The sequence below is a fragment of the Marmota monax genome, unplaced genomic scaffold (genome assembly GCF_021218885.2).
Source record: "Marmota monax isolate L192 unplaced genomic scaffold, Marmota_monax_Labrador192_F-V1.1 WCK01_AAM20220418_F8-fsc00008, whole genome shotgun sequence".
Taxonomy (NCBI): domain Eukaryota; kingdom Metazoa; phylum Chordata; class Mammalia; order Rodentia; family Sciuridae; genus Marmota; species Marmota monax.
The window spans coordinates 23801243-23829141 of NW_026694432.1; the positions used below are offsets into that span (position 1 = coordinate 23801243).

The following is a 27899-nucleotide window of genomic DNA, read 5'->3' on the forward strand; positions in this document are numbered from 1 at the left end:
AGCTCAGTGGTAAAGCACTTGCCTAGCATGTGTGAAGCACTGGGTTCGATCCTCAGCACCTCATATAAATAAATAAAATAAAGGTCCATCGACAACTAGAAAAAAAAATATTAAAAAAAATTATTTTGGAGACCAATTCCGTTATCCAGTTTTCAAATGTTTTCACCAAGTCTGTGGCTTTTTAAAAAAACATTCATATTTTTGCATTATATAGACGTTCTTAATTTTAATGAAATAAAGCTTGTCATTGTTTTTCTTTATCATTTATGCTTTTTGTCTTATTTACCTTCTACTCTAAGATCATGAAGTTTTTTGGTCTATTTTCTTTCAAAAGTTTTATAATGGGTTGGGGATGTGACTCAGTGGTAGAATGCTTGCCTATCATGTGTGAGGACCTGGGTTCCAGCCCCAGCACCACACACACACACACACACACTCACACACACACACACTCACACACACATTTACATTAATCCTAGAGGTAAATTTTTCTGAAACTTATTTTGTGGGCTGTGTGAGCAGAGACCCAATCTGACCTTGTTCCACGGTATTCAGTTGTCCCAATGTCATCCATCCACCAGACCATGGACCACCCTTGGTTGTGTCCAAACTCCATATGTATTGGGGACTGTCCCAGGGCATTATTTCCTGTTCTTTTTATCTGTTGATCTGTTTCTGGGTCAGAATCCAACTCTCTTCAGTACTGGAGCTTCGTGTTGATATCAGCTAGGGTGGGGCTCCCTTTCTCTTCTCCCTCTTTCTTCTCCAAATTGCCTTGGCTATTCTGGGCTCTTTATTATTCCATATATTTGGGGGATGACCTTGTCATGTTTCTGGGGAAACTCTGCAGTGTGGTTCTTACTGGAAGTCTACTGTGCAGATACAACTGGGGGGAAACAGCCAACTTGCGTGGGCGAGGCTCCATTCTAGGAGGATGCCTAGAAAATGAGCCTCCAAATCTCCCATCCATCCCACAGTGCCCAACTAAAATGCTTCCTCCTCCAGGAAGCCCTTGGTGACAGTTCTGGGTGTCCGGGCTCTCCCTGGCCTCTTCTGACCCTCCATAGGCTCCATTTCCTGGGCCCTTAGCACAGTGGATCCAGGTGAGGGCCCCTGTGTGCCCTCTGCTCCTCCACCTAGTCTCTAAGCTCTAAAGATCAGGGCTGCGTCTCACTCAGCTTTGTACCCCGAGTGGCACTCAGCACACAGTAGGTCTTCTATAAGTCTGATGACTGGTTTTTAAGGGAAGAGAGGATGTGGGCATAGGATTTTCCTCCTAGGAAGCAGCTGGTCTCCTGGTGGGCTTGAAATGGGACAGATGGAGCTTCAGGTGGGGGTTCTGCCACGCAGGGCGCTGGCCTGATGTGCTTTTGCCCTATTGATTCTCCCGGTTCCCACTTTCCCATCTTGCCCTAGCAGGAGATGCCGTACTTGCTCATCCCCATGACTGCTGAGCATCTTCCCCCAACGTCTGAGCCATTGGCTCCAAGGACATAATTGGGTTCTGCTGTGCCCCTGTCATCCGCCAGCCTCTCATGCCACCACCCTGGCTGCTGCTGCTGCTGCACCCTCCGCTGCAGAGAGGAGGTGGGTCTTTGGCTCCTGATGTAATTACGGACAAGCCCACACCTTCCCTTCCTGCCCCACAGTCCTTGTTCCCAGGAGCTGCTCCTTCCTCATGTGGTCCTCCACCAGCGGGTGGCTTTCCCTGCCCCATGCCTGACTTGAGGCAAGTTGAGCCTCCACCTCTCCCCAGGTGAACCGCGGGCACCTTTTCTCCCTCCCGGGATAGAAGAGAAGCCCCGAAGAGAGAGGTGCTCCCGGCAGCACCTCTCCTAGGGGTGCTCCTTCCCTCCCAGGAGGGACAGAAAAGTGGGGACACAGGCAAAGATGAGGCAGAATTTATTTTCATTGTAGTTAAGTTCAAGACTCAGGATGGGGACCACAGAGAGGCAGGCCCCTGGGACCCAGGGGGACCCGCTCCTGGGGCAGCGGCCACACTTTTGCAAGTGCCAGGCCCACGTGTTCCCACACGTGACTGTCAGGATCCCGAGCGCAGAAACCAGGTGAGAGCGGGTGGGCGGAAGACGGGCTCTCGGCTCCGTCCTGACCACGTTTCCCCTTCCATAGGAAGGAAGAGCAGCTCGGCCCAGGGCAGCAGAACGCAGAGGGCAGGGCGAGCTGCCGCGGCACCGGGACCGCTGAGACGCCCCGAATTATTGCAGGAGGGAGAGGGGGCTCAGTGCCGGTGCCTCCGCGGTAGCTGTGCTGGCTATGGCGAGGGGCTGGACAGGGGCAGCGCGGCGGGCCCCTCCCTCTGGGGAGCGCAGGGCACCCGGTGGCGTTCCTTGGGTCCTGCCTGCCAACCCCCCCGGGATGGGGCTTTCTCACCCTGGGTGCTTTTTATGTGCTTCGAAGACCATTTTTGCATTGTCAGGAGTGAGGAAAAATATTCCGACACGATAGAAAACATATTTACATACCCTGGTGGGCCGTCAGGGGGAGGGTCAGATTGCGAGGGGCGGGGCTTCCCTGGCCCCTCCCACCGCCCGGGGCCAGTACCTTGAGACCGGCCCTAGGCTGGGAGGACAGAGGCCCCAGCGCCGAAGCTGGGCTGCTGGGGGCCTGGGGCGAGCAGAACCCCTTCCGGCCCATCTGCACCGGTCGGGAAGCAGGGCCTGGAGCTGAGCGGCCAGGACCTTTGTTCTCTGACCTGGGCACCGGTGGGACAGGGGGCAGGGGGTAGGGGCGGGCGGGCAGTGAGAGGTTGGCCAAGGGGCTGCCACTTGAGGAGACCCTGGGGGGCGCGATGGGCATCAGACAGAGGGAAGTGGACGCCCCGGCCCTGGCCAGGCAGCCAAGTCCAGCTGGGGGCATCTGTGTTCCCTACTGTGATGCCTACATGAAAGGTGGCCAGGGGGCTGGCCGGGAACCCTGTTTTCCTGTTGATCAGTGGGGGAAGCCAGGTGGGGGCTGAGGTGGCCCCCAGCTGCAGGGGAGGCCCGGACCTGAGATGCAGCGGGGTGGGCTCTCCCAGGCAGCAGGAGGGTGGGCCTGGTGCTGGTGAGGTTCAGAAGTGGCCCCTGGCTCCAGCCTCCAGGCATGTGGGCAGTGCCACACCCTGGTCCCTGCTCACATGCCTGTCACACCTCCTCATTCATGACACATCACCCACTGTCACCCACATGTGGTCCCAGCACACGGATGAGCACACGCATCACAACACGTGCGCGTCTGTGCTGGGAACTCACTAGGGACACGCTGTTCACATGGCCCAGGGCCTTGTGGGAACACAGTGGGCCATGTTCACACACAGAGCCAGTGACAGCACCTCTGCTGGACCCTGTGGCATTGAGGCCCTGGGGTTTGGAAGAGAGAAGGCCCTCTGTCCCCAGGGGCAGGTGACCTCCACACTGGGCACCAAGGACCCCTCCCCAGGTGCCTGACCCCTGTAACTCTGGGTCCTGCAGTGGAGCCTTCGGCCTCTCCAGTGCCTGAGAGGAGGGCAGCAGCGACGCTGGGCGGTGGCCTGGGACCGCCCGACTGCTGACAGCCCAGCACGTCCTCTGACTGCTAGTGTGACCTAGGCTGATGCTGTCCAGCTGGTGGCCATGAGTCAGAGATGCCGGCGGGGCCCCTGGGTGCTGGTCAGCTGGGCCCGCATGGTCTGGATACTGCCCAGGATCTTCTTCTGGTGGCCCATGAGGGTGATGCCCAGGGCTCGCACATCCCTGTGAAGGAAGTGAAGGGCTGACCAGGGGACCTGGGAGGCCGGGAGCCAAGAAGACAGCACCAAGCCCAGCCCCGCGCCGCCCCCTCCTCCAGCATCTGCTGCCCGGCCACCCTCCGAGGACCCAGTCGGCTCACTCACTGGGCATCCATGCGCAGCACCATGCCGAGGGAGGAGTACCCGCCAGCCGCGAAGTGGTCCCGGTACCGGCCCATGCGGATGGAGTCCAGCCAGTCCCCCACAGTGAGGCCCCCGCCGCCGCCACCACCGCCCCCTCGGAGGTCAAAGCAACTCCTGGCAAACGCAGGGGGCAGGCACCTGAGGCGCCGGGGACCTCAGTCAGTGGCTTGCCAGGGCTGTGGCCACCCTTGGCTCCACCCCAGCTCAGCAGTGACCAGAGGGTTCCCCAGGTCGGACCCCAGGAAGGAGAGGACTGAGGAAGGGACCAGGCCGGGCTGAGTGTGGCCCAGGGGTCAGGGCCTGGATTCGGTTGGGCAATGCGGGGGCAATTCTGGGAGGTCAGCTGGGCCGCCACAGTGTGGGGGTGGCTGCGAGGTACCTGCCGGCCGTGGCCGTGGCCCTGAGACTCTCGGGGCTGCGGATCAGCGCATCGAGGACACTGACAATGTGGGAGAATCGCGGCCGCTGGGCCCTGTCCTTCTGCCAGCAGTCCAGCATGAGCTGATGCAGGGCGCGGGGGCAGCCCATGGGCGCGGGCAGCCGGTACCCCTCCTCCACCGAGCTGATGACCTGGGGGCACAGCGCTGGTCAGGACGGGCCTCCCGCGGGCTCCACAGCGCCCCCGCCAGCCAGGCCCGGCACTCACGTCCCGGTTGGTCATGTTCCAGTAGGGCCTCTCCCCGTAGGCCAGCACCTCCCACATGACCACGCCGAAGCTCCACACGTCACTGGCCGAGGAGAAGGTCCGGAAGGCGATGGCCTCGGGCGCTGTCCAGCGGATGGGGATCTTCCCTCCCTGCGATGGGCACAGAGTGTGGAGGGGCTGCTCAGGCCCGGCTGGGGCGGGTCCAGGCTTCTGCCCTAGCCCAGGCCAGGGGGCCGTTTCCGAGTCTCCTGGAGGACACTCGGCCGCTACCTTCCAAGAGCGTGTGTTCTGAGCAGGGAGACCCACCTCTCAGAGCCCCTGTGGGGACAGTGAGCCAGGTGCAGAGTGCCGGGCAGTCAGGTCAGTGCCTGAGCCACCAGGGGACGCCTGGTCCCTTTCTAGTCCTCTGTCCTCCTCCTCCTCATTTTTTTGGTCATGGAATCCTTCCTCTCTGTGAAACCTGACCCAGGGACCAGGTCCAAAGGGCAGCCTGCTGGGGCCACGGTGGGCCACACCCTGCCACTCCATCTGCTTTTAAGGCGGGTCCCAAGGCACCTTGGCAGAAACCCGAAACTCCACCCAATACCCTGGGACGAAGCTGGTTTTCAGCCAAACTCTAGAAACAGGTGCAGAGTCTGTGATTCAGAGACGCCAACGAGAGTGAGTGAACCGCTGGCCCCAGCCCAGCGTTTCCCCAGGTGCCTGGTGATGAAGGAGAGGAGGCCAGTTTGTCCCTAGCTCCCGGAGTGGGAATCTGGGGTGGAAAAGGGGAGACAGGGCTTGCCCCACACTGAAGGCACCCCGGACCCTGCCGCTCTCCACCAGCTCCATGCAGCAGAACCCCAGGGCCTGGATTGGGGCAGTCCACCTGCCACCTTGTCCCCAGAGGAGGGGCGCAGGTGACGCACCGTGGTGGTGTAGGCGGCATTGGGGTCGTCCTCCAGCACCCGCGAGAGCCCGAAGTCCGACACCTTGCACACCAGGTTGCCGTCCACCAGGACGTTGCGGGCAGCCAGGTCACGGTGGATGTAGCCCAGGTCTGAGAGGTAGCGCATGCCGGCGCCCACGCCTCTGAGCATGCCCACCAGCTGCGTGATGGTGAACTGTCCATCGTGGGTCTGTGGAGCACACAGCGCAGCATGTCATGGGCTAGGGGCGCCCCGCCAGGCGCCTGGTCCCTGGCCAGGAGTCCTTCTGTGTGAACGACCCTCAAGCCCTGGATGTGCCTCTCTGCTTCCAGAGCTCCTGGGGGTCAAGGTTCATCCTGGGGTCTGAGGTGCTCCCAGCAAGCCCGAGCCAGCCTGGGAGGTCGTGGGCTGCTCATCCATTTTGCATAAGGAGAAATGAAGGCCCAGAGAGGTTCAGCCCTGAGCCTAACAGCAACCAGCAAATACACAGCAGGGCGGGAGCTGGGGACCCCCCCACTTCCTCCCGCCTGGTGGCCCAGGCAGCATCAGAGCCCACAGAGACACCCCTCAGCCTGGGGGAGGACCCCGTGGAGCAGGGGACTGTCGTGATGGGGACTGAAAGGCCGTTTGCCGGGACCTGCCTCCCCTTTCCCCAGGTGTGTGGATGCAGACTGGGGGTGGGCTTGGAGGGCTTCCCTCCCCCAGCCCGCGTGGGCGGCAGGGCAGGGCACGCACCCTCAGGAAGGCGTCCAGAGAGCCGTTCTCCATATATTCCGTCACGATCATTGCCAGGCGGCCTGGACAGGAGGGGAGACGCTGGCTCTTGTGGGGGACAGGGCGCTGATCAGAGACCCTAGGAGTGCACCCCACCCCCAGAGTGATCCAGGGGGCAAGGAGGGGCAGGGTGGCCCAGGGATGGACTCCGAGCCCTCTCTGGGCAGGAGGGCCCTGCAGGCTGAGGCTGCCCTGGCCCGCCACCTACCACGGGTGACGACACCCTCGAGGCGGATGATGTTGGGGTGGTCGAACTGGCCCATGATGGAGGCCTCACTCAGGAAGTCCCGACGCTGTCTCTCCGTGTAGCCAGACTTGAGGGCCTTGATGGCCACGGGCACATCCCGCTGCCCAGGCACCCGTAGTCGCCCGTAGCAGACTTCTCCGGACTCCCCTGTGGACCCCGAGAGGGTAGGCAGGAGGGCAGTGGGACCCTCCTCTGGCCCTGGCCCCATGCCCCCAGCCTCACACGCCCGCGTGCCCCTCTCCCTCTGCCCTGGGTCCCCCTTCCTGGTGGCCCTCCATGCTGTCCCCTCCCTCACAACCCCCGAGACTCACCGGAACCGATGATCTTCTCAATGTGGATCCTGGAGGCCTCGATCTCCCGGGTGAAGCCGCGGCCTGCCCGGCCCGGCTCCTCGTAGGTGTGCGGCTCGGCGCAGCACTGGGGCTCCGGGAGCTTCCCCGGGGGGTGGTGCAGGGGCAGGAAGACAGGGGGCGGCGCTGAGGGGCGGGGAGAAGGGCCTCAGTGGGGCTCGGGAGGGAGTCCCCCCGGCATTCCCTGGGCCTGGGACGGGTCTGGGGTGGAGTGAAGGGCATCTCTGGGAGCCCCTGCAAGTTCTTGCTAAGTGACCATGGGGTCTTATGGAGTAGCTCTGGAGTCTGGGACTCCAGGGACTTCTGAGCACGTCACTTGTTTTCTAGGGTCACTTGTAGAATTCTTGAGCTCTTTCTAAATTGTTCTGGGGTAAGAGTACACCGCACCCCCAAAAGGAAACAGTTTTGCTGGAATTGCCAACTCTGAGGGCTCCCCAGAGTCTGTGTTAAGAAGGATTCGGAGGCTGTGTTCAGGCCTGATGGGAACCGGTACCAGGACTGATCCTTTAGCGCCCAGGAGCGGGGGGGTGCGGACGGGCATCCCCATATTCATGGGGAGGTCTCTCTGACGATCTCTCTATAGTGGGGTTCTTGTCTAAAGTGTATGAACCCCCTAAAGTCACATGCAGAGCACACAAATGCACACTCCTCTCTACTTCCCTGGGGAGAGGGTCCCCGGTGTCCTCCAGGGGTCCCTGGTCCAGGAGCAGGGGGTAGCACTGGTGTCCAGGGTTGGCTCTTTGTGGCGCCCTGGCACCTGTCTCTGGCTCAGCCTCTCCGGCGGGCACTGTCCCCTCCCCACCGTGCGGCCCCGCCCCACCCGGGCCCTGCGCTCACCCTGGCCGCTCTGGTACTGCATCTTTTCCTCGTCCGAGTCCTGGAAGGCCTTGCTGTAGCCACAGTGCCTGTGGAGGACGGTCACTGCTCTGCCTGGGCCCAGGCCAGCCCCTGCCCTGTGAGGAGTCTGCAGGGGAGAGTCCCTGTCCTCCACCCAGCTGAACTGTGACAGCTGTTCAGTCACAAAGCAGTTTACAATCTATAAAATGCCCTGGAGCCCAGCTCACCCACCCGGCAAAGCCCTGTTGACGTGAAACCCTGCCGGGGGGAGGGTACCCCACTGGGCGACCTTGGTGGGCCCCTTGCTCTCTCCAGTCATTGAATGGTCCTTCTGATTCTCACTGTCTGGGACTCTAGGCCCACATTCAGCACTATTCACAGGGGAGAGTGACCGAGAGCACCGTCTCGTCTGACAGGCCTAAGTTCACGTCCCAGCTCTGGTACTCATCAGCTGTGTGACTTTTGCAAGTAGATCAGCCTCTCTGGTCCCCAATTTACTCACCTGCAAAATGAGGCCAGAATCTCTACCTTGTTGGAATGTCATGGGATTAAATGAGGTGACGGGTTTGTAACATGAGCCGGCCCCAGGCACCTGGGGGCCACTGGCTCAGTGGGGCTTGGAACGGGTAGGAGGTGCAGTGCTAGAAGGGCTCAGGGTGGCGTGGGGGCCAGAACTACCCACCTCTTCTTGCAGATGAGCAAAAGCAGAAGCACCACCAGGCCCGAGATGAGCGTCAGGCAGATCCAGACGATGGTCCGGGTGTCGTAGCGGGGCCCTGCACGGGGAAGCCAGGTGGCAGGACCCTGCCTTCAGCGCTGGCATCTGGTGACCCTGCCCAGGGCCCAGTGAGCACCTCTTCAGCCATGAGCCAGCCTTTGGTCCCCACCCGCCCTCCTCTAAGCCTCCCCTGAGAGTCCCTGCTGCCCCAGCTGTCCGGCTCTCCAGCTGCCGTCACCGCTTGCTGGACAGGGGGCCCTGGGGGGACTCACTTTACTTCTCAGAGGCAAATACAGAGGAGTCAAACGCACACCTGTCCTGCCTGCCACGCTCCAGAACCAGGATGGACTGTGCTGAGAGCCGTCCCCACAGCTCAGCGAGCCCTCGCCAGAGCCCTTCCAGGGAGGTCTCAGGATTATCTTGTTTCCGGATAAGAAAACTGAGGTTCAGAGAACTCAAGCAACTTCCTCCAGGGCACACAGTACGTGGGATGGAAGGGGGCAGGATCCCTGCCTCCAGTCTGAGCACTTGAGACACACGGATGGCAGGGGAGTGCCAGGTGGGCGGTCACTTAGTCTGTCCTATGGCTAGGAGAAGACCTTTGCTGGCCAGAGCCTAAGGTGATGGATATGAGGGTCGGCCTCTATGTCAGCGGTCCCCAAACTCGGAATGCTTCAGGACCCCCAAAGGCTTAAGAAGACCCAAATTGCTGGGCCCCGCTTCCCAGAGTTTTTGATCCAGAGCGGGAGGCGGCTGAGCACTAGCGTTTTTAATAAGCTTCCAGGTGACGGCCATGCTGCAGGTCCCAGCAGAATTTGGGGAACTCCTGCTGGGCGGGGCCTTGGAGCCGGATGACAGGCGGGAGGGCCTGGGATTGGGTCCCACGGACCGCGGTCCTGTTGCTGTGAACCCCTCACTGCGCTGACCCTGACCTCCCTGTCTATACAAGGGGACCCACAGCGCTGCCTCGGGGACACACACAAGACCTGCTGGCCAGGGCCTCAGGAGGGTCAGCAGCAGCAGCTGGGGACAGGCTGTCTGCTCTGTGGCCTTGGGCAAGTGCCTTTCCTCCTCTGAGCCTCAGTTTGTCACCGGCGGAGACGCTGACCGCTGTCCCACTTGTCCCCCGCCGCCAGGCCCGGCCGCACTCACGGGGCTTCCCGGTCTCCACCTCGACGGCCCGGCTGAAGCGGCCACAGCCCGCCGACGTGCGCGCCCGCACCTGGAACACGTAGCGCGTGCCCGGCTTGAGGCCCGACACGGTGGCCCGGGTGGTGACGGCCTTGAGGGTGGAGTAGCTCTGCATCTCCTTGTCCTGCAAGGACAGGGACACGGACAGAACCAGGACAAGGCAAGGGCCGGAGGGGGTCAGCGGGCCGCCGCCTACCTTCTCGTAGTACTTGACCTCGTACTCCAGGATGATGCCGTTGGGCTGCTCCGGCTCCTGCCACAGCAGCGACACGCTGGTCTGGCCCGCGCGCTCCTGCCGGATCACCACCACCTGGGACGGGGCTGGGCGGCCGCCCGACGGGGGCGTGGGCGCGGCGTCATCGGGACGTCCCCCACCCGCCCGGGTGGCCCAGCTCAGCCCCTGACCGCCCCACCCAGGGCAGCCGCACCCGTCCACCCTGCAGAGCGCCACCGCGGCCTCCCGGGTCAGCCCTAGCCCCAGCCCCACCTGGCTCCCGTCTAGGACCCACTGGACTTGACCCAGACAAGCCCTGGGGGAGCAGGGCCCAGGAGAGGGAGAGGGACAGAGGGGAAGAATGGAGGGGCCACCCTCAGCCTGAGTCCCCAGGAAGGGGCTAGGGAAGGGGCTGAGCCCTGCTGTGGCACTCAAGGGTGCTCAGCCATGTCCTCCCTGGCTGGCCAGCTCACCGCCCCCTCCCTCCCCACCAGTGCCACTACCCTGAGGTGACACACACAGGACTGCCCCCTGCTGGCCCCTCTGCTCACCCCAGCCCTGACTCTGCCCCACACCCCATGTCCCCCGCCTGCCCCACCTGGCCGGCTCGTCCCTCATATCTGACGTCCCCTCTCCCCAGCATGCCTGGGAGTCCTGGGAGGCAGGGGCCACAGAGTAGGAGCCCAATAAATGCTGCTGGTGACCGATAGGAAACGTTCAGAACAAAGTGCAGAGTCGCATCTGGGACAGGAAATGACCCCAGCCTGGGGTCAGGGTGGCTCTGCACCTGGCTCGCTCTCTCCCTAGCGGGGACCCTGATGAAGCCGTTGCTTCATCCTGTAGAGTGGACACTGGGCGCTGTCCATGGCTGCTGGGTTCTCGTGCTCCTCCCTCCACCCGGACCAGCCAGCCACCTGCCTCGGTGGCCCTGTCAGCAGGTGGGCAGGGCAGGGCCGTGAGCCCCCAGCACAGTGACCCGCGTGGCTGCTGAGCCAGGGGTCTCCCGGTGGGCGAAGCTGAGGTGTCAGAGAGGTGCCCGGCTTTGGTGGGGAGGCTGCTCCACTTGGCCATGAGACAGACCTGCCACTTCCTACGTGGGTGACACTGGGTGGCTCTTGGGGTCTATTTCTTCCCACCAGGAGCAGGTGGGACATGTGCTGGGCCAGGTCTGCATGGGGCTGGGGAGAAGCCCAAGGGGTCCCAGCACACTCAGGGGTGGGCTGGTGGGGACACACTTGGGGGTGGCCATCTGGGGACTCTGAGGTCACTGTGCCGCCTGGCAGGCAGGACCCCCCAGAGTCTGGAGAGAGCCTCCAGGGGCTCAACACAGCCCAAGCACTGGCTAGAAAGAGATAAATGGCCGAGGTCAAGGCCAGTGTCACCAAGTCCATCCCAGGGGCAGCCAAGGCAGCTACTCTGGAAAAGGGTCATCAAAGTGACGTCATCTTCTGATGACATTTACTGAGTATGTGCCACAGGCGGGGCGCTGGCTGAGAGCTTCTCCATCTCTCTCTCTCTGAAGCCTCACAACAGTACCACGCAGGTATGGTGGTCAGATACAGAAAGTTCTGGAACCCAGGCCTTCGAGGCCAAGCCAGCCTACCTCTGCTTTCTTGATTCCTCCCTCAAAGAACATTCTCTACTTTTCTTTCTCTTTTGGTACCAGGGGTTGAACTCAGGGGCACTCGACCACTGAGCCACATCCCCAGCCCTGTTTTGAACTTTATTTAGAGACAGGGTCTCACTGAGTTGCTTAGGGCCTCGCCATTGCTGAGGCTGGCTTTGAACCTTCGATCCTCCTGCCTCAGCCTCCGAGCCCCTGGGATTACAGCCATGTGCCTGGCCATTCTATACTTTTCTAAGAAAAGAAGCCCCCAGCTCTGGGTCCTAGTAGAGTGGACATGCCCAGGAGAGGCGGCCAGTTGCCCAAAGCCCACAGCGAGTCTGTGCCGGGCTCTGACCCCCCCCCCCCCGGGTGGGCACGGGTGGGCCAGGAGCTGGGAGGAGCGTCTCCACCTACCTGCCTGGTTGGTGGTGATGTTGACGATGGCAGCCCGGCGGGGCTCGGGGCTCAGGTCGGACACGCCGTTGACGGCCTCGATCCAGAAGGAGTAGTTCATGTGGGCCAGCAGGTTGGCCACCAGCAGGCTGGCCTGCACCAGGCTGGTCTGCTGGGGCACGAAGCGGGTGCCACTCCCACACGCCTCACAGTGGCTCAGTGCCCAGGGGCAGCGGCGGCACACGGCGTTGTAGGTGATGTCACTGCGGCCACCTGGGTCCAGGGGAGGGGCCCATTCCAGGGTCACAGATGTCCCATTTACACTGGAGATGAGGTTCACGGGTGCAGAGGGTGGCCCTGGGAGACAGAGGAGGACACAGGGACACTGGGCTGGTCCAGTCTCCCCAGGGTCAGACCAGGGGCTTCCCGGGGGAAGGACTCCCCCCCATGGTGAGGGGTCCCTAAGGCTAAAGTCACCCCTGCTCCACCTGGACGGTCCCCGCAGGCAGAGGCTGTGTCTGCCATCAGACTGGCACGGGGACCTAAGCAGGACCACGGGGTCCTGGGTGGTGCCGCCCTAGTTTCCTCCAGGGCTGGAGGGAGATGGCGTGGTCCTGGGTGCCCACAGAGACACCCCGCATGTGGAGTGCCCGTCATTCGCACCCCGCCCTCACCCCCACCCCTGGGCTGGACCTGAGTGAAACACCACTGAGCACTCGGTGAAGCCAGGACCCCACTAAGTGTCCCCTGTGGCTGTCACTCTGTCACCCTGGCATGGAGGCCAGTCTGGGCAGCATAGACTTTGGAGAAAAAGGGTGACCACCTGGTGGGGCCGACTTCGGGGTGGGGCAGGAGGCCCGGGGGTCCCCTGGTAGTGGTGGGGTCTGAGCAGGGAGGCATGGGGGCTGGGGGACCCCGGGGCCTCAGAAATCCAACTCTGGGAACTCCAGGCAAGGGATCTTGGGTCTTTCGAGGCCAGAGCCACAGGACCTCAGGGTCACAGGCTCGCCATCACCAGAGGGGACAGTCTTAAAGGCAGAGCGGGGTGGACACGAGGAGCCCACGTCTCAGGCTCAGAAGCTCCAGTGTCTAAAGCCAGAGTCCGGTCAGGTGCGTGGACAGGACTCAGCCAGGCTCCCCCTGCCCCCGGGGCCCACAGAGCGTACAGCTGTCACCAGGCCAGCAGCTGTCCCTTCTGCCCCAGGGGATCCCACATGGAGACACACACAGGTCTGGGCAGAGCAGCAGAGGGGCGGGCACTGTGTGGCCCCCGTGGTGTGAATACACCTGAGCCCTCCCACTGGTGCCCGGTGCCTGGGGCTGGGTGGGCACAGGGTGGCAGTGGGGGGGACAAGGCTGGGGCAGATCCAGGCAGAGTCAGAACCCTGAGTGCTGGGCACCCCGGGAGAGCCTGGGCTGGCAAATGGGGGGCCTGAGGGGGCTGAGCCCCAGGCCAGGGTCGGTGTGGGCAGGGCCAGAGCTGGGGGTCGCAGCAAGACAGCCAGGGGCACTGCAGGAGCCACCGTCCCCGTGCCAAGCTAACAAGGTATGCGTCTGAGCCCCTCAGGTGCCCTGATGCACCCCCCACACCCAAGGACGCCCCCCCCCTGAGAGCCCAGGCGCTGCCCTCACACACAGCCCACACCGCGTCCTCTGTAGAGCCGCTGCCACGGCAGGAGGCCACCCCACAGCATCCCGGACGCACCCCCAGGCACACACACTCGGCACACACACTCGGCACACACCCGGCCGCGAAAGGCACTCCCACACACAACAGCCCGAAGGTCTACGGCAGGTGCTGGGGCTGGGGGCTCAGCCTGGGGGAAACGCCCTGCCCTGCCACCCAGACCCCGTGGGGAGATGATGGGCGCGGTCCGGCCTGCCCCTGCCCTCTGGAGCAGAGACCATGGAGGGGTGGAAGAGCTCCCTGGGGAGATGGCAGGTGACAGGTGACAAGAGGCTGGGAGCCCAGAGGGGTCAAGGCCACTGCTAGGGGTGGAGTCCTGCCCCGCCCCAGCCTGGGCCCTGGCCCCACAGAGCCCCGGGGGCCTCACCCAGCGCTGGCCTGGGCGCTACTCACGGGTGCAGGCTGCCGAAGGCGGGTCCAGGGCCGCACGGTAGTAGCTGAGGTCACAGCGGCAGGCCTGGGCGGCCGGGGCTGCGGAGTGGCTGTGGGGTGGGCAGCGGGCACACAGCTGGTCCCCAGGGGCTGACTTGTAGAAGCCCAGCTCACAGGCTGTGGGGGAGAAGCGTCTGTGGGTGAGTTAGCCAGGCCACCCGGCAGGCCTCTGGCAGCTCTCTCCGACCCAGGGCTTCCGGGGGGATCCCCTGGAGGGGCCGAGGGGCAGAAGTTCAGCCTCACCCACGATGCTGATGAAGGGACTGAAGCACAGAGAGGGTCTGTGACTTACCCAGGGTTGCACAGCACGTTGGGGACAGAGCTGAGGTGGGACCCTGACACCTGAGTCCCCACCCCAAAGAAGGCACAGAGTTGACACAGCCTGCCCCGGAGCTTCTCCAAATCCCCCCTCCTCCTCCAACAGGCCTTCCTACTCCTTATCCAGCCTCAGAGTCTGTCCTTCACAGGACACCAGTCCCTGGGGACAGGGACCAAGGGGTTGAAGATGGAAGGAGGGACCAAAACCTAGGATGTGACTTGGGGGGATGTAAAAGCCAAACAGGCAATGGGGGTGGGCAAGAGAAGAGTCCCATGTGGAAGATTCCAGGTCCCCAAGGCAGACACGGAATCACCCCCATAAATACTCAGACTCCCGGCCCCCCCCTCAGACCCCGAGTTCCGGGAGCCAGGCCTGGGGACTCCGTCTCACACGTTCCCCCGGCAAGGCCCCGCCCAGGCCCCCGTCACCTCTGCGGTCCTGACCCTGCCGTGTGCTTCGTCCCTTGCTTGCATGAGACAGTGGCCTCCGGACCCCCCAGCCCTGCTCCCCACTCCAGCTGCCAGAGACCCCAACCTCTGCTCAGGAGCATGGCCTGGGCCAGGCTGGTTCTGGGCCCAAGAGACGTGGCCATAGATAGAGCTGGATGTTAGAGGAGCAGCGCACAGTAAGTCTGTCCAGGAGGGTGCCCACGGGAGAGCAGCGGCAGGCCTGGGTGGAGGGAATTTCTGAAATGCACACCTGCTGTCACTGCCTGGTCAGCCCCTCACGGGCTTCCCTGTGGCCTAAACCAGAAAGCCTGGCGTCCACACCCCTCTCTACCAGACCCAAGCCTACCTGCAGGTTCCTGCACCCCCCACCCTTTGGCCAAACTAAATGAATGCCGGCTTCCCGGGTGTGGCAGGCTGTTTCCTGCCTCAGGGCCTGGGCGTGTGCCAAGTCTTCCTGGGATGCCTTTCTTCCAACAGTCTAACTTCTCTTTCAAGAGTCATTTAAATGTCCTTTGGTGCAGCCTTCCCAGACCATGGCCCTCCTGCTCCTGTAGTCCCCGATCACCTCACGCCTGTGACACCAAGGCTGTCTGTATTTATCTTATGTGTCTGACTCTCCTCTTGGACTGGGAGGTCCTGGTGGGTGGATCCTTGTGAATATGGGCGGGGCTGCTTAGTTCATCCCAAAGTCCCCCCGCACCTGGCACAGGGCTGGCCCACCGCAGAGGCCGTCTCACACTGGCAGAGTTTCCAAATGGAGTGGACACCACCATCATCTGCTCCGGGCAGAGGGAGAATCCGGGATCTGGTGGACCCAATGCCACCCAGCCAGGCAGCTCCCGGCCTCATCCTTGGACCTGAAGTCCTTTGCTCCAGGGACACTGACTGGGATGCTCTTAGCACAAAACCCTATTCTAGAAGACCCCGTGCCTGAGAGAAGTTCTATGTGAAAACATCTCAGAGAATCTCTTCCTTGGACGCTGATGGCATCTGTCACAGCAGCTGGACCAGGGTGATTTCCAAAATCCTGCCACTGGAACCAGAAGTGATGACCTCAACGAGGGCCCCAGAGACCTGGGGCCGTGCACCTGGGAGGGGCTCAGCCGTCACGGGGCAGGTCCCAGGGCTCGCGCCTGAGCAGGGGCCGGGTGCAGGGCCGGGAGCGTGGGATTCTGGGCTCCCGTGAGCCCGCTGTCTCCCCCCCTTCCCAGAAGCGCCGGGAGGCCAGTCCTGGGCAGCCACGTGCTGACCATGTCCCTTGACACCTCGGGAACCCTGTGCTCATCTGCCCCTGCTCTTACTGAGCTCTTACCGGCTCTTACTGAGCCTCTGCCGGGAACCCCAGCCACAATGCGGGGCACAGAGGAAGCACAAGGGGACAGCCATCTCAGCGGGTCCCTGGCCATCAACAGAGTCCACCGGGTCCTCAGCGAGCAGGAGGAGAAACGGCACAGGCTGCCTGGTCCCTTGTCACCCCACCCATCGCCTGAGCTCAGCCACGCTAGGCAAGGTGCTCCCTCACCTGTCACAGTGCCACCCAGGCTGGGCGGGGGACGGCCTGTCAGCTCAGGACAGGACACAGTGCCTGTCTGTGGGAGCGGAAAGCGGCCTGGGAGCCTCGGCCCGCCCCGGTCCCGCCCAGTCCTGCGCTGAGCCAGGCCCGGCCACCTCCCGGCCACCACCCGGCAGCCGCCCTCCTCCACCTGCGCACCGGTCCCTGGGCTTTGAGGTGGCCGCGCCATCCTGTCACCTACCAGCGGGCACTCCGCACACACTCAGCTAATACCCATCTGGCTATACGTGTCAGGGCCAGATTAATCCACACAGTGAAAATGAAATCGTCTTTAATAAGAATCCTAATCACCAGGCCTCAGGGGGCCGGGACCTGGGGCCGGGCTCAGACACGGGCCTGGCCACCCCCCCGCCGCCCAGGGTGCTTCCGCAGCCCGCCCTCGTGGGCCGGGCACCGGGCCTCGGGCCAGGAGGGGCCCTGCCCCTGCTGAGGGCACCTTGCCCAGGCCACCTGCAGGCTGGCAGCTGCCTGCGGCCCCGGCCACCTCTCTGCTGTCCTCTGCAGAGAGCTGGAGATTTGACAAATAAGGTGTCCGCCTGCGGACGACCAAGGAAATTAATTCTAAATCAGATTTTAAACACAGTCAGGAAGGCAAGGAGCGGCCTACTCGCTCCCCCTCCGGAATGAGGCGCTGATATTTATAGAAAGATGATTAGGGCCGCAGAGGGTGATTTATATCCTGCGTCCAGGTGACAGGAAGGACGGCCGCCGAGACTTCAGTCCCTGAGATGCCACTCCACCAGGTGACGTGTCCTTCCCCTTTCTGGAGGAGTGGGGGAAGAGTGCAGTGGGGTGTCCGGGGAGGTCACTGGGTCAGGAGCGGGGAGGTGTTCCCAGGTGTTCTTCCTGGTCGGGGAATTGGGAGAGCAGAGACACCGCCAACCCCTCCCTGCTGTTCGCCCCCGAGCCAGTCTCTTGGCCTCTCTGGGCCTCCACCTCCCACCGGTAAAATGGACTAGCTGCATACGGCTCTGACGTTTTTCCACGGGTCTCTGAGTCCTGAGTGCAATCTTAGCAAAGCCTCTGAAGAGCCATGAGACCTGGTAGGGCCTCCTCCTCCTCCTCCTCCTCCTCCTCCTCCCCCTCCTCCCCCTCCTCCCAGGATTCACTGTCTTCCTCTGTGAATCTCAAGGGCTGGGAGATATCCAGATATAACCCCTGTCCCAGCCCCTCCTCTCCAACAGGAGGTCCTGGGACCAGCCAGGGGCCACTGACCTCAGGAGGCGAAGACCCACCGGGGAAGCTCTGAGGACATCTCAAGTGGCCGAGGAAAGACACCCCCGTGCCGTCCCCAGCTCCTGCTCGGCTCTGAGCGCTCTGCTCAGTCTGTCCATCAAGGAGGGGCTGAGGCCTCAGAGAGGGGGAGGGCTTCCCGGGGGCAGGAGGGGACGCTGGTGAAGGCCTTGGTGAGGGGCCGGTGCTGCTCTTTCCAACTGGAGTGACAGACAGTCACAGAAGCCACCAACAGGGCAGAAAATGTCTCTCCTCGTGTGACTTCAAACTGGCATTCCCTTCACAGATCTCCCTGCCTGCAGTGCGCTCAGAATTAATATTTTTTATTAAAACCTGTAATTATCTTGCAACTAGCATAATTATGTTGTATTATGATTCAAATGTAAAATTCAAAATACGCTGTGAATCCCGAGCCCTGCCCTGGCATTTCTTTATTATCTTTTATTAATGTGCCGGCAGCGTCAGGAAAGGGGAGCAGCGCTGGCCTCGCCCGGCCTCGGCAGGGCCTGGACTTTCTGCCGGGAGCCCTGCCCTGGGTGTGCTGGGGACCTGGGCAGGCGGGGACTGGGCAGGCAGGGACCTGGGCAGGCGCACTCCTGCTCGGGGCTCCATTTCCCACCCGGCTACAGGAGGATCCTGGAGCATCTCCCAAGAGCCCCGCGAAGTCAGGAGGCAAGTGTGCGTCCCCCGGGCCAGCATGTCTCGGTGCGTGTGGGACAGATGGCTGGCGGATTCATGCTCCCTCACAACATCCAGAGCTGGGTAGCAGCTGTCCCCAAGGAGCTACGCACGGGCCAGCCCAGTTAGCCTGGCCTCTGCGGTATCAGTCACTGACCATCTAAGTGAGACCCGGGGGGAGGGCAGGTGGGCTTTGGAGAAGACTCTGTGGACAGAGGAGGCAGCTCTGGGCCGTGGAGCCGGGAGCCCGGGATGCCATCGCACTCTGCCATTAAGGTTGAGGGGCTTCAGGTTTGTCATCTGTAAAGTGAGGACCCGAGGCCTGGCTCGGAGGGCCACGGTGAAGGTGAGAAACTCATCCTCAAAGGCAGGCCTCCTGCCCCGGCCCTTGGTGCCCATCAAACACAGACACGCAGGGAAGAGACAACCCACCTCACGGGAAGAGTGTTTACTAAACGGCACATACAACAACACTTGAAAAACTGTCACGAAGCTACTTGATCATCCCCGTCAGAACAGCAGGACGCCGGGAGCCGGCTGTGGCAGGGAGGGCCGCCAGGAGCAGGCTGAGTGGGGTTCAAGGCCGTGTTACCTCCTGTGCCTCAGTTTCCCCATCTATAAGATGGAGCTGTAAAGTCAGCCGAGAACCGAGCTGTGAGGCTCGGGGAGACAGCCCAGCAGCAAGGCGGGAGCACACGGAGGTGGTGGGGAGTCAGCAAATCAGGGACAAGCCAGCGCCACTGAAGGAATTCAGAGCCCAGCAAGGTCAAGACTGGGGGCAGTCAAGGGCGTGGCAAAAGGTTTCTCAAGGAAGCCAGAGAGCCCAGGAAGGGCACGAAAGGGCCTGGGGGCCAGAGGAAGACCTGGCTGGAGCTGCCTGTCACCTGAGGTCGCCAGCCAACGCCCTGCTCAGTCTTGTTAAAATCAAGACACTTTGTTGCCTGCCAGAGGCAGAGGGAAGGTGCTAATGGGGACCAAAGGTCCTGTCCCCCTAACTCTGGGCCCCAGGACCTGTGTGGGCAGAGCAAAAGGCGAAGAGGATATTCCCAATGGCTGATAGGGACCTGGTGCCAGTTTTTGCTGTCCTGGGACAGGCTCTCATCTTTCTGATCCCTGCATAGGAGCTTCCCCTTCTTCAGCCCAGGGGGACCGTTGGTCTCAACAGCCAGGCCTCCCTGTGCCTGACACACGGCTAAGGGGCCCCATGTCCAGCTCATGGGACTCACAGAAGGGCCGAGGGGAGCCATGGGAGTCGGCACCAACTGGGCACCAGCTGCTCACACACCACATTCCCTTGAGCTCCCTCCTGGCTGCAGGGTGCCCCCCTGAAGTCCCCTGGGCACACACATGCCCTTGCATGCACACACGGGGGCTGGGCTCCCCCTATGCACGCCTGTCCCTGGTCTGTGACACAAAGTCCCAGCTTGACACCAGAAGCACATGCTAGTTCCTGACCAAGGTGCCCGGTGTCCTCAACAGGACCTCTTGTCCTCTCCCACAGGACGCTGGACAAGTTTCCCTAAATGCAGGCAGCCTAGGTTGGGTGCCCCGTGACAGACCCAACCTAGACGGTCCTCCCCGGGTGCACTGCCTGGACCCACTGGACGCCCTCCCTGTGCGCTCCCAGCAGGTGAGAAGCTCAGCGGTTTCTCACACAGACCCTGGAGCTGGGCTTGTGGGAGCCATAGAGCCTGGCCACCTCGAGCTGTGGGACCTTGGCAAGTTGCTTCTCTAGCCTCAGTCCCTTCATCTACAAAAAGGGACTAATTAAAAAAAAAAAAAAAATATATATATATATATATATATATATGAATGAAAGTAAATAGGGAGAGATGAGTGGAGTGGGGAAGAGGATGGGGAGGGAGGAGGGGGCGGAAGGAGCTGGGGACTGAATGAGAAGTATGTCCCATGCTTTTATAATTTTGTCCAAATTAATCCTAATGTTATGCATAACTAAAAAGAACCAATAAAAAGGCAAAAAAAAGTTTTTTTAAAGCCCAGGATAATAGTAGTTCCTACTTCATACTGTGAGAGTGGGGATTAATACACGCAAAGTGCTCAGAACAGCGCCCGCAAGAGCACCTGAAGTGGGTCCCTAACTTAGGTAAGTGACCCAAGGCACCGGCGTCCCTAGCTGTACCCGTCAATGTCCACCGAGGGCACCTCCTGGCCACAACACACAGGTGGCCGGGTGTACCGCAGCCCTGGAGTCAACCCATCCTCCCGGGACCCCAGGGCGCCACCCAGAGGCGGAAGGTGACGTCCCCACCCCGGCCCGCGGCCGCGCCCCTCACCCACTGCCCGCCCACGGGGCGCGCTCACCCACGCACGCATCCCGCTGCTCCTCGTAGCCGGCGCTGCACACGCACTTGCCAATGGGCACCAGCCACTCGCCCTCGGCGCTGCAGTACATCTTGGGGGTGTCCCGCTCCTCCGAGTGCCGCACGCACTGGCCCCGCACCTCCACCAGCGAGGACGAGTCTGCGCCGGTCACCGCCTCCGAGAAGGCCGCCAGGTTGCGCACCATGGCGGGGCACTTCTTGTAATAGATGCGGAGGGAGAGGATGGCGAGGCAGGCGCCGATGTCCTGGAAGGCCAGGTAGAAGCCGCGCTTGCTGAGGGGACCCACGCCGCGCACCTCCGTGTTGAGTTTGAGCCGCCGCACGCCCAGGTCCGCGCCCGTGAAGCTCTCGTCGGCCGCGATGGTGTCGATTTTGAGGAACTGGCTTTCCTGCGTGCTGGAGCCCAGGTCGCGGTCCGACTCCAGGTAGTAGAGGTTGAAGGTCTCCTTGCAGGTGCCCAGCACGCCGGGCATGCTGTTGCAGTCACGGAGCGTGAACTTGATCTCCGCGTAGACGCGCCGGGCACCGTCGCGGGGCACCCAGCTCGTGCGCAGCCAGTTGTTCTGGTTGGGGCTCATGACGTTGCACACCTGGTACGTGTGGATGGGCCGGAAGGACTCGTCCACCTCGTTGATGGAGTCCCACTGTGGGCGGAGAACACAGCCCGCTAAAGAAGCCGCGGCACCCAGCCCTCTCCTGCCAGCCCCTGGGCCCGGGGCCACACACGGTGCCTTCTCATGCCCCTGGGAGAAGGCAGAGCAGCTGACCCTCAGACAGGTGGTCATAGGTCTCAGCTGCCCAGTGCACTGACTTCCTGTGGTTGAGGACAGGGACTAAGGTGTGAGCCCCAAGCCTGAGGTCACACAGCTAGCTCCAGCTGCACTGGCACCCAGGCCCCTCACGCATGGAAACCAGCCTCCATCTCTGTATGGCTCCACCTGTCATTCCCAGAGTGAGGGCACCTGCTGGGGGGCGTTGGCAACACTGCAGCTGCCACAGGGGTCTCACGACCAACAGAGACTCTGCTGGCCCTGCCTGGAACCCCCCCCCCCGCAGCCCCTCCTGCACTGTGCTCCCTGAGTGCCCACCACTCCCCCAGCCCTGCTGTTCTTACTGGTCCCCTGCCTCCCGCCCAAGGCTGGGGATTCCCAGACTGGCCTGTGTCCCACTCAATTGAGGGTGCAGGAAGGTCAAGTGTGTGTCCTCTGTACCAGCGAGTGGCCGGGCAGGAGTGGATCAGAGATGAACCAGGTGCTCTCCCGAGCGGGGAGATAACCCCAGCGATGGAGAAGACCTCTGCCCATCATGCATCGGAGAAGGGATTAACATGCCGAGGAGGCAGAGGAAGACCCCCCAACCCAGGGGGGGAACCATCTCAACAAAAGAGGAGCAAAGAACAGGAACAGACATTTCTCCAAAGAAGAGCTAGCTGCTCCACGCCGCTGATGGCTGGGGAAACAGGAAAACCACACTGGGAGCCACTTCATGGCCATTAGTATTGACAAAAAACAAAACCCAGAAGATACCCAGTGTGGGTGAGCATGAAGAAGCAGGACCCTCGCGCACTCGGGCGGGGACGTAAAATGTGCAGCCACGGTGCAGAACAGCTCGGTGGTTCCTCCAGAAGTTAAAAATAGAATGGCCACGGCACCCCGCAATTCTGAGGACTGAAAGCAGGGTCCCCTGGAGATCACTTGTACACACGGTGTTCACAGCAGTGTCACTCACAACAGCTGAGATGTGCCGCTGGGGGTGCAGCTCAGGGGTAAAGCCCTTGCCTAGCCCATGCGAGACACTGGGCTTGATCCCCAGCACTGCTCCCCCCAAAAAAGAACCCCAAACCAATAGCTAAACTGGAAGCGGCCCAGATGTCCACCAACAACTGAATGGATGAACAAGATATGGTGTATGCACACAATATGTGCATATAGCTGAATAAAAAATAGATTATTATTTAGCTTTTAAAAAGAATGAAATTCTGATACCTGCTAAAATATAGGTGAACCTTGAAGAGATTACAGTAAATGAAATATGCCCGGGACAAAAGGACAGGTCGTGTAGGACCTCACTTAACAACAAAGCACTTGGGTTAGTCGGATTGGTAGAGGTAGAAACTAGCCGGGGGCTGGGGAGAGGGGGAGTGGAGACACACTTAGTGGGAACAGAATTTTGGTTTAACAAGATGAAGAGAGTCCTGGAGATGGACAGCGGTGACGGTCACACAGGGATGTGAGTGCACTGAATGCCACTGACCTGTACAGTTAGAAGTGGATACGAGCAAACTTCAAGTTGGGTCTATTTTACCACAAGGAAAAAAGAGTAGGGCTGGGTGCGGCTCGGTGGCTGCGCGCTTGCCTGGCACACACGCACGGGGCCTGCGTTCCCCCCAGGACCCCACAAAACACACAAATACACAAACGGAACAAACCCTTCATTAGGGGCTGGGTACTCAGCGGGTGGGGAGCGCCTGCCAGGCAACCTCAGGGCCTGCGTTCACCCCCCACCCCAGAAAACCAACCAAACAGAAAGAGTGAAGATGTCACACAAATGCCCCCCACCTTCAGTGCTTCCCGGCCACATGCAGGTGGAGGGGGTGACCACCTGGGGACGGAGTTTCCAGGCACGTGGGCATGTCTCAGGGGCCAGCCTGGGCGAAACAGGGGTGTGCCCGCTCAGCCGCACTGCTGGCCAGAGCGGACACGCAGCTGAACCCAGAGGGCTGGTGGCAGATGGTGGGGTCAGGCTCTGCCCCTCGACCTTCTCTACTGGGTCTTCCTGTGCAGCTGTCCTTGAACTAGAGATCCTATCGCCTACCGGGGGAGGCCCTGAAGACCACTCCTCGTGGGGCTCTGAGAGCCTGGGGGCTGAGCTTGTTCCCAGTGCAGGGGGCCTGGGTACCCTGACTGTCACAAGCCCCTCTGTCCCTCCTTGTCCCTGCCACTGTGTGGTCCCACCCTTGGTGCCCAGATCTATACAGCAGGGCTCAGACAGACCCCATTCAGCCCGGCTTCAGACCATGCCCTGAGAACATGCCTGCAAAGGAGCTCAGGCCTGGCCCCCGGCGGCCCCTGAACTGGACACACACGAGTCGGAACTGGCAGACTCCCCCAGCCTCCCTCCACCTCCAGGACCAGTGTGGGAGCAGGGCCTCGTCTCTAGGGACCCCGGGAGCTTCCTGCTCCCCACCCCAAGAAGGAGCCCTGCCCTGTACGGCACTCTGCAGCCAGAGCCTCTGGGCAGCACCATGCCACATCTGGGGTTAAAGTCATTGTCACAATTAGTGGAACACCAGAGAGCCTGCCAGCTGCTCCCTGTCTGTTTCCTGCCAGGGGCCTGGATAAATTAATCAGCCTGATCTGAGTCCACTCCAGCCACCCCACCAGTGCCAGCAGCTTGGCCAGCCCTGCCGGCCCAGGAGCCACTGCAGAGGCCTGGCACAGGGGCACAGCCAGTCTCGGTCTCCACAGGGCACCCTAAGCTGCACACCAGGGGCCACTCCCACCCGGTGGCCTCTCAAGCTCTGGCAGCTAACCCTGGCTCTCTTCCCCGGCCGCGCTCTCTTCCTGGGGCAGAATGCAGTGAACCAGCTGCGTGTCCCTGGGAAGTCACATCCCTCTCTGAGCCTGGGGCTTCTCATCAGTGAAATGGGGTTGCCGATGGCCTCCGTTTCTGTCTCCTCCAGGAGGTGAGGATCAGGTGTGTCCCCTCACCTAAGGCAGGGCGATGAGCAACTTAATTCACCAGGCAAGGTGCAGATGTCCCTGTGGGCAGAAGTCCCTGGGGGCAGAGGGAGGACGTAGCCTGGCTCAGCACACAGGTCCGGGGCCTAGATGTCCCCCCAACCTGAGCAGAGTGGCCTCGCCTCTCAGAGCTCACTGGTAAAATTCACCCCCCATGGACAGCTGCCCGGACCCATGAACCACCCCTGTTATAAACGGGTGGTTGAGGCCAGGTGAGTGACCTGCCCAAACCCTCAGTCACAGGAGGCAGAGCCTGGCCCAAGGAGTCCAACACCCTTGCCCTCCAGGCTGTGCCACTGCCTGGTAACGGGGCTGGGGCAGCCCTGCAGGGCCTCCGCACCCTGGCTGTTGGGTGGACTCCAGGGAGGTAAACAGAACCTCAGGGACCCTCTGCAGAGGACCTTCCTCCCCACTGGGCAGGAGCGTCACCTGGAAAGTGTCTCAGAAGAGGCCCGGCCCCTCCCCAGGACTCCAGACAGGGACACGTGCATGTTCCTCCTGCCAGCGCCCCAGGATGAGGGTCTGGAATTGGGGACCAGGCATCCCAGTCCAGCTCTCTCCCCTCCAGGCCACCCCAAGCTCCAGGAGACAAGGAGGGCAGCCCCCCAGCCGCACCGTGGGGACCTGGCGTCTACCCAGGCTAAGAGACGCGCTGCGGGGCCAGCCGGAGGGCCTGAGCGTGATCCCGGCTCCCGTCACTCAGGACCTGTCGACGAGGGGCTTTCCTCATGCCGCAGTTTCCTCACCTGTGTGGTGGGCCGCACCCACCTCCCCGACGGTGCGGGCTGAAGCCACACGCTTCTGCGAACCGCTCAGAGCCGTGGGGACCTGTGCGGTCATTTTTAATTTGTTCTAAATCCCAAATGAAATGAGAGAACACTGAGCCGTGGTCTAGTGTCCCACCAACAAAAGACCCTTCCATCACCGTCACACTCCTCACCTGCTAACGCCCCACGACTCCTATCACCCTAAAAACCAAGTCCTCAGCACTGAGTGGGACACTGACCCACCAGAGCCAATCTGGGGCCAGGCACGTCCCCCCTGCACAGGGCCTGGTGGGTCCCTTCATAGCTGCTGGGACTCAAGGGACTTGCTCTCTGCCAAGAGTGGACAGGTGTGGACCAGGCTGAACTCCCACCCCAGGTCAGGCCCATGAGCGGCCACACGGGCTCACCCTGTCGAAGCCCGTCCACACCCCGCCATGCTGATCTTGAGATGGGGGCTCCCTCCTGGCTCCGGAGCCTGGAGAGTCAGGGCCCACAGAGGCTGCCCCGCCAGCTCCCCCGTCCCTGGGCACAGGGGCTGATGACCACAGGCTCAGCTCACTGCTGCCTGGTGATGAGACCCCCAGAGAGATCGGGGATAGGGCTCCATCCTGCCCTCCAGCCACGGGCCCAAAGGCTGGGATGAGAACTCACCCCAAAGCCAAGCCAGACGCCTCACATAAGTGAACTCTTGGTGTCATTATCACCATTAATACTAGCAATATTGTCCCTGTCCCCAGAGCCATGGAAGTAGAAAGTATTCATGAAAGAAGTCAGTATGCTCACGTGCGTGTTGGGGACAGGGGTCTGTGTGTGTGTGCGCGCGCACTGGTGGGAGGAAACTTGGGTGAGATAATAACCCATAATACACACTAATGACAGTGGTAATTCAAATAATAAAAGCTGACACCTGCCGGGCGCCGTGGCACACGCCTGTGATCCCTGCAGTTCAGGAGGCTGAGGCAAGAGGATCACAAGTTTAAAGCCGGCCTCAGAAACTTAGGGAGGCCCTAAGCAACTTAGCGAAACCCTGTCTCTAAATAAAACACAAAATTAAAAAGGCTGGGGTGTGGCTCGGTGGTCAAGCACCTCTGCGTTCAATCCCTCCGGGGGCTCAGTGTGCGGGGGCCTGTGGCTGTCCCCTCCCCACCCCCGTAGCAGACCCCAGGAGTCCGACCCAGGCGGGGTCCTTCCTTCAGGTGGAGAGGACATGGTGACTCAAGGCCCCAGCGCACCAGCGGCAGAGCTGGGTCCCACCCATTTAATGGGCTCATCCTGAGGAGCAGCGGAAGGGAGGGCCGTTCAGCCTCGTCCCTGGAGCCCCCTCCCCAGGAAGGCAGGAGGGGGCGTCCCATCCCTGCGAAGGATGACCATTTGGGACCTGGTGGACTGGCCCAGGGTCACCTTGGAGGCCCACTGGGGCCTGGGGCCTTGGCCACAGTGGGGGCTGCCATGCCCCCATGTGACTGTGACACACAGTGGCTCGGCCCCGAGCAGATCCTGGGGAGGGCACGCGGCCGGGAAGACGGACAGACCCTGACGGCCTGGCTGGCCTTCCTGGCTCTGTCTCCTGGCCGCTGTGTCTCAGGCGGCCCTGGGCCTGGCCTGGGCAGGTCCTGAGTCTCAGGCCCAGGGCAGGGCCCTGAGGTCTCAGAGCCGGTGCAGTGGTCCCCAGGGTCTGAGGTGTCCAGACTGTTGGAGGCCAGCCTCCTGCTGCGGGGGGCCTTGGGCAGCCCCTTCACCTCTCTGGGCCTCCACTCTCTTTGGATCTTGTGACGCTGAGACTCTGACTCGCGGCCTCCCCCGGCTCCCGGAGGGATGACTCCGGCCTGTCACTCACCCCATGCGCCGGGTACGTGAGCCAGCCCCAGTCCCCGTGGATGGTCGACGTGTCCAGCAAGTTCACTGTAAAACAGGAGACAGGAGGCGTCAGGTCCCTGTGACCCTCCTCCCAGCCCCCAGCAGAGGCGCACAGGGGCCAGCCCAGGCCCCTTCCCCGGAGGCCTCCTGGAGAAAGCCACCTGCCAAACTCCCGATGCCCCAGGGGCCAGGGATCCCGGCTGGTGGCCAGGAGGTGGCTCAGGAGGCCAGCAGTGGAGGCTGGGAGCCCCGGGGGAAGGCCCTCCTCCTCCAAGGCTCGGCTTCCTCCTCTGTTAAATGGGGGAGGCGGTGGCTGCTGTCTCACGGGGCGTTTGTGAGGATGGCCCGACACAGGGTCACGGTGGCATCAAACCATCACTCTGTGAAGTCAGACATCCCCATTGGGGACAGGCCCCAGCTTCATGGTCGCCAGTGTCCCCCAGGAAGGGCCCCGGCATCTCCTGCGCTCCTGAGCACGGCGACATGGGGGACCTAGAAGAGGAAGCGTGGCCTCTCCACGTGCACCTACTGCGTGCCGAGCTCCGCGAGGGGAGCTGTGGGCCCGTCTGAGACCTCGCGGAGGAGGCCTGTGCTTTCCATTTTATGGATGAAACATCTGACCCAGGACCTGGCCCAGGCCCCCAGGTGCAGGGGTGGCCTCCAGAACCTCTCCTCGCCCTCACGTACCACACCACACCCCTGGGAGCTGCCCAGCCAGAGGGAGCCCCAGTGTGGACGGAGCTCAGACCCAAAGGGCAGGCCTGTTCTAAGGCCCTGTGTCCAGGGGACAGTTTCAACAAGGGAAAGGGCCCACCTCTGGGCTCTTGTGACAGCACAGCCACTTATTAGCAAGTAGCCTTCCCTGCTTTCACCCTCGATTTCCTCATCTGTAAAATGGGTTAATAATGCCTAAAGGTTAAGAAGCCATTCTGTAGCTGGGCATGGTGGCACGTGCCTGTAATCCCAGCGGCTCAGGAGGCTGTGGCAGGAGGATCACAAGTTCGAGGCAGCCTCTGACTTAGGAGCCT

General features: G+C 61.8%; 1 protein-coding gene across 1 annotated transcript; it reads right to left on the reverse strand.

The window, feature by feature from the left end:
- Nucleotides 1-1900: 1900 nt before the first annotated feature.
- Epha8 (EPH receptor A8) lies at nucleotides 1901-26914 on the reverse strand. Its single transcript, XM_046468669.2, has 16 exons — nucleotides 26852-26914; nucleotides 20488-21151; nucleotides 13875-14030; nucleotides 11816-12151; nucleotides 9778-9902; nucleotides 9543-9705; nucleotides 8355-8448; nucleotides 7673-7740; nucleotides 6797-6961; nucleotides 6447-6632; nucleotides 6200-6261; nucleotides 5465-5674; nucleotides 4557-4706; nucleotides 4290-4480; nucleotides 3872-4048; nucleotides 1901-3731 (listed from the first exon to the last, which is right to left on the reverse strand). The coding sequence occupies exons 2-16, from the start codon at nucleotides 21083-21085 to the stop codon at nucleotides 3617-3619; spliced, it is 2796 nt and encodes a 931-aa protein (XP_046324625.1). The 5' UTR covers nucleotides 21086-21151; nucleotides 26852-26914; the 3' UTR covers nucleotides 1901-3616.
- Between the last annotated feature and the right edge of the window lie 985 nt (nucleotides 26915-27899).

Excerpts from the sequence above, each read along its gene's own strand:
- Epha8 (XM_046468669.2), bottom strand. The coding sequence starts at position 21,085 with ATGAGCCCCAACCAGAACAACTGGCTGCGCACGAGCTGGGTGCCCCGC. Across the intron at positions 9,903-11,815 it reads CATCACCACCAACCAGGCAG|CCCCGTCCCAGGTGGTGGTG; the intron begins GTAGGTGGAGAC and ends GCGGCCGCCCAG. Across the intron at positions 6,962-7,672 it reads GCAGTACCAGAGCGGCCAGG|CGCCGCCCCCTGTCTTCCTG; the intron begins GTGAGCGCAGGG and ends CCCGCCCCTCAG.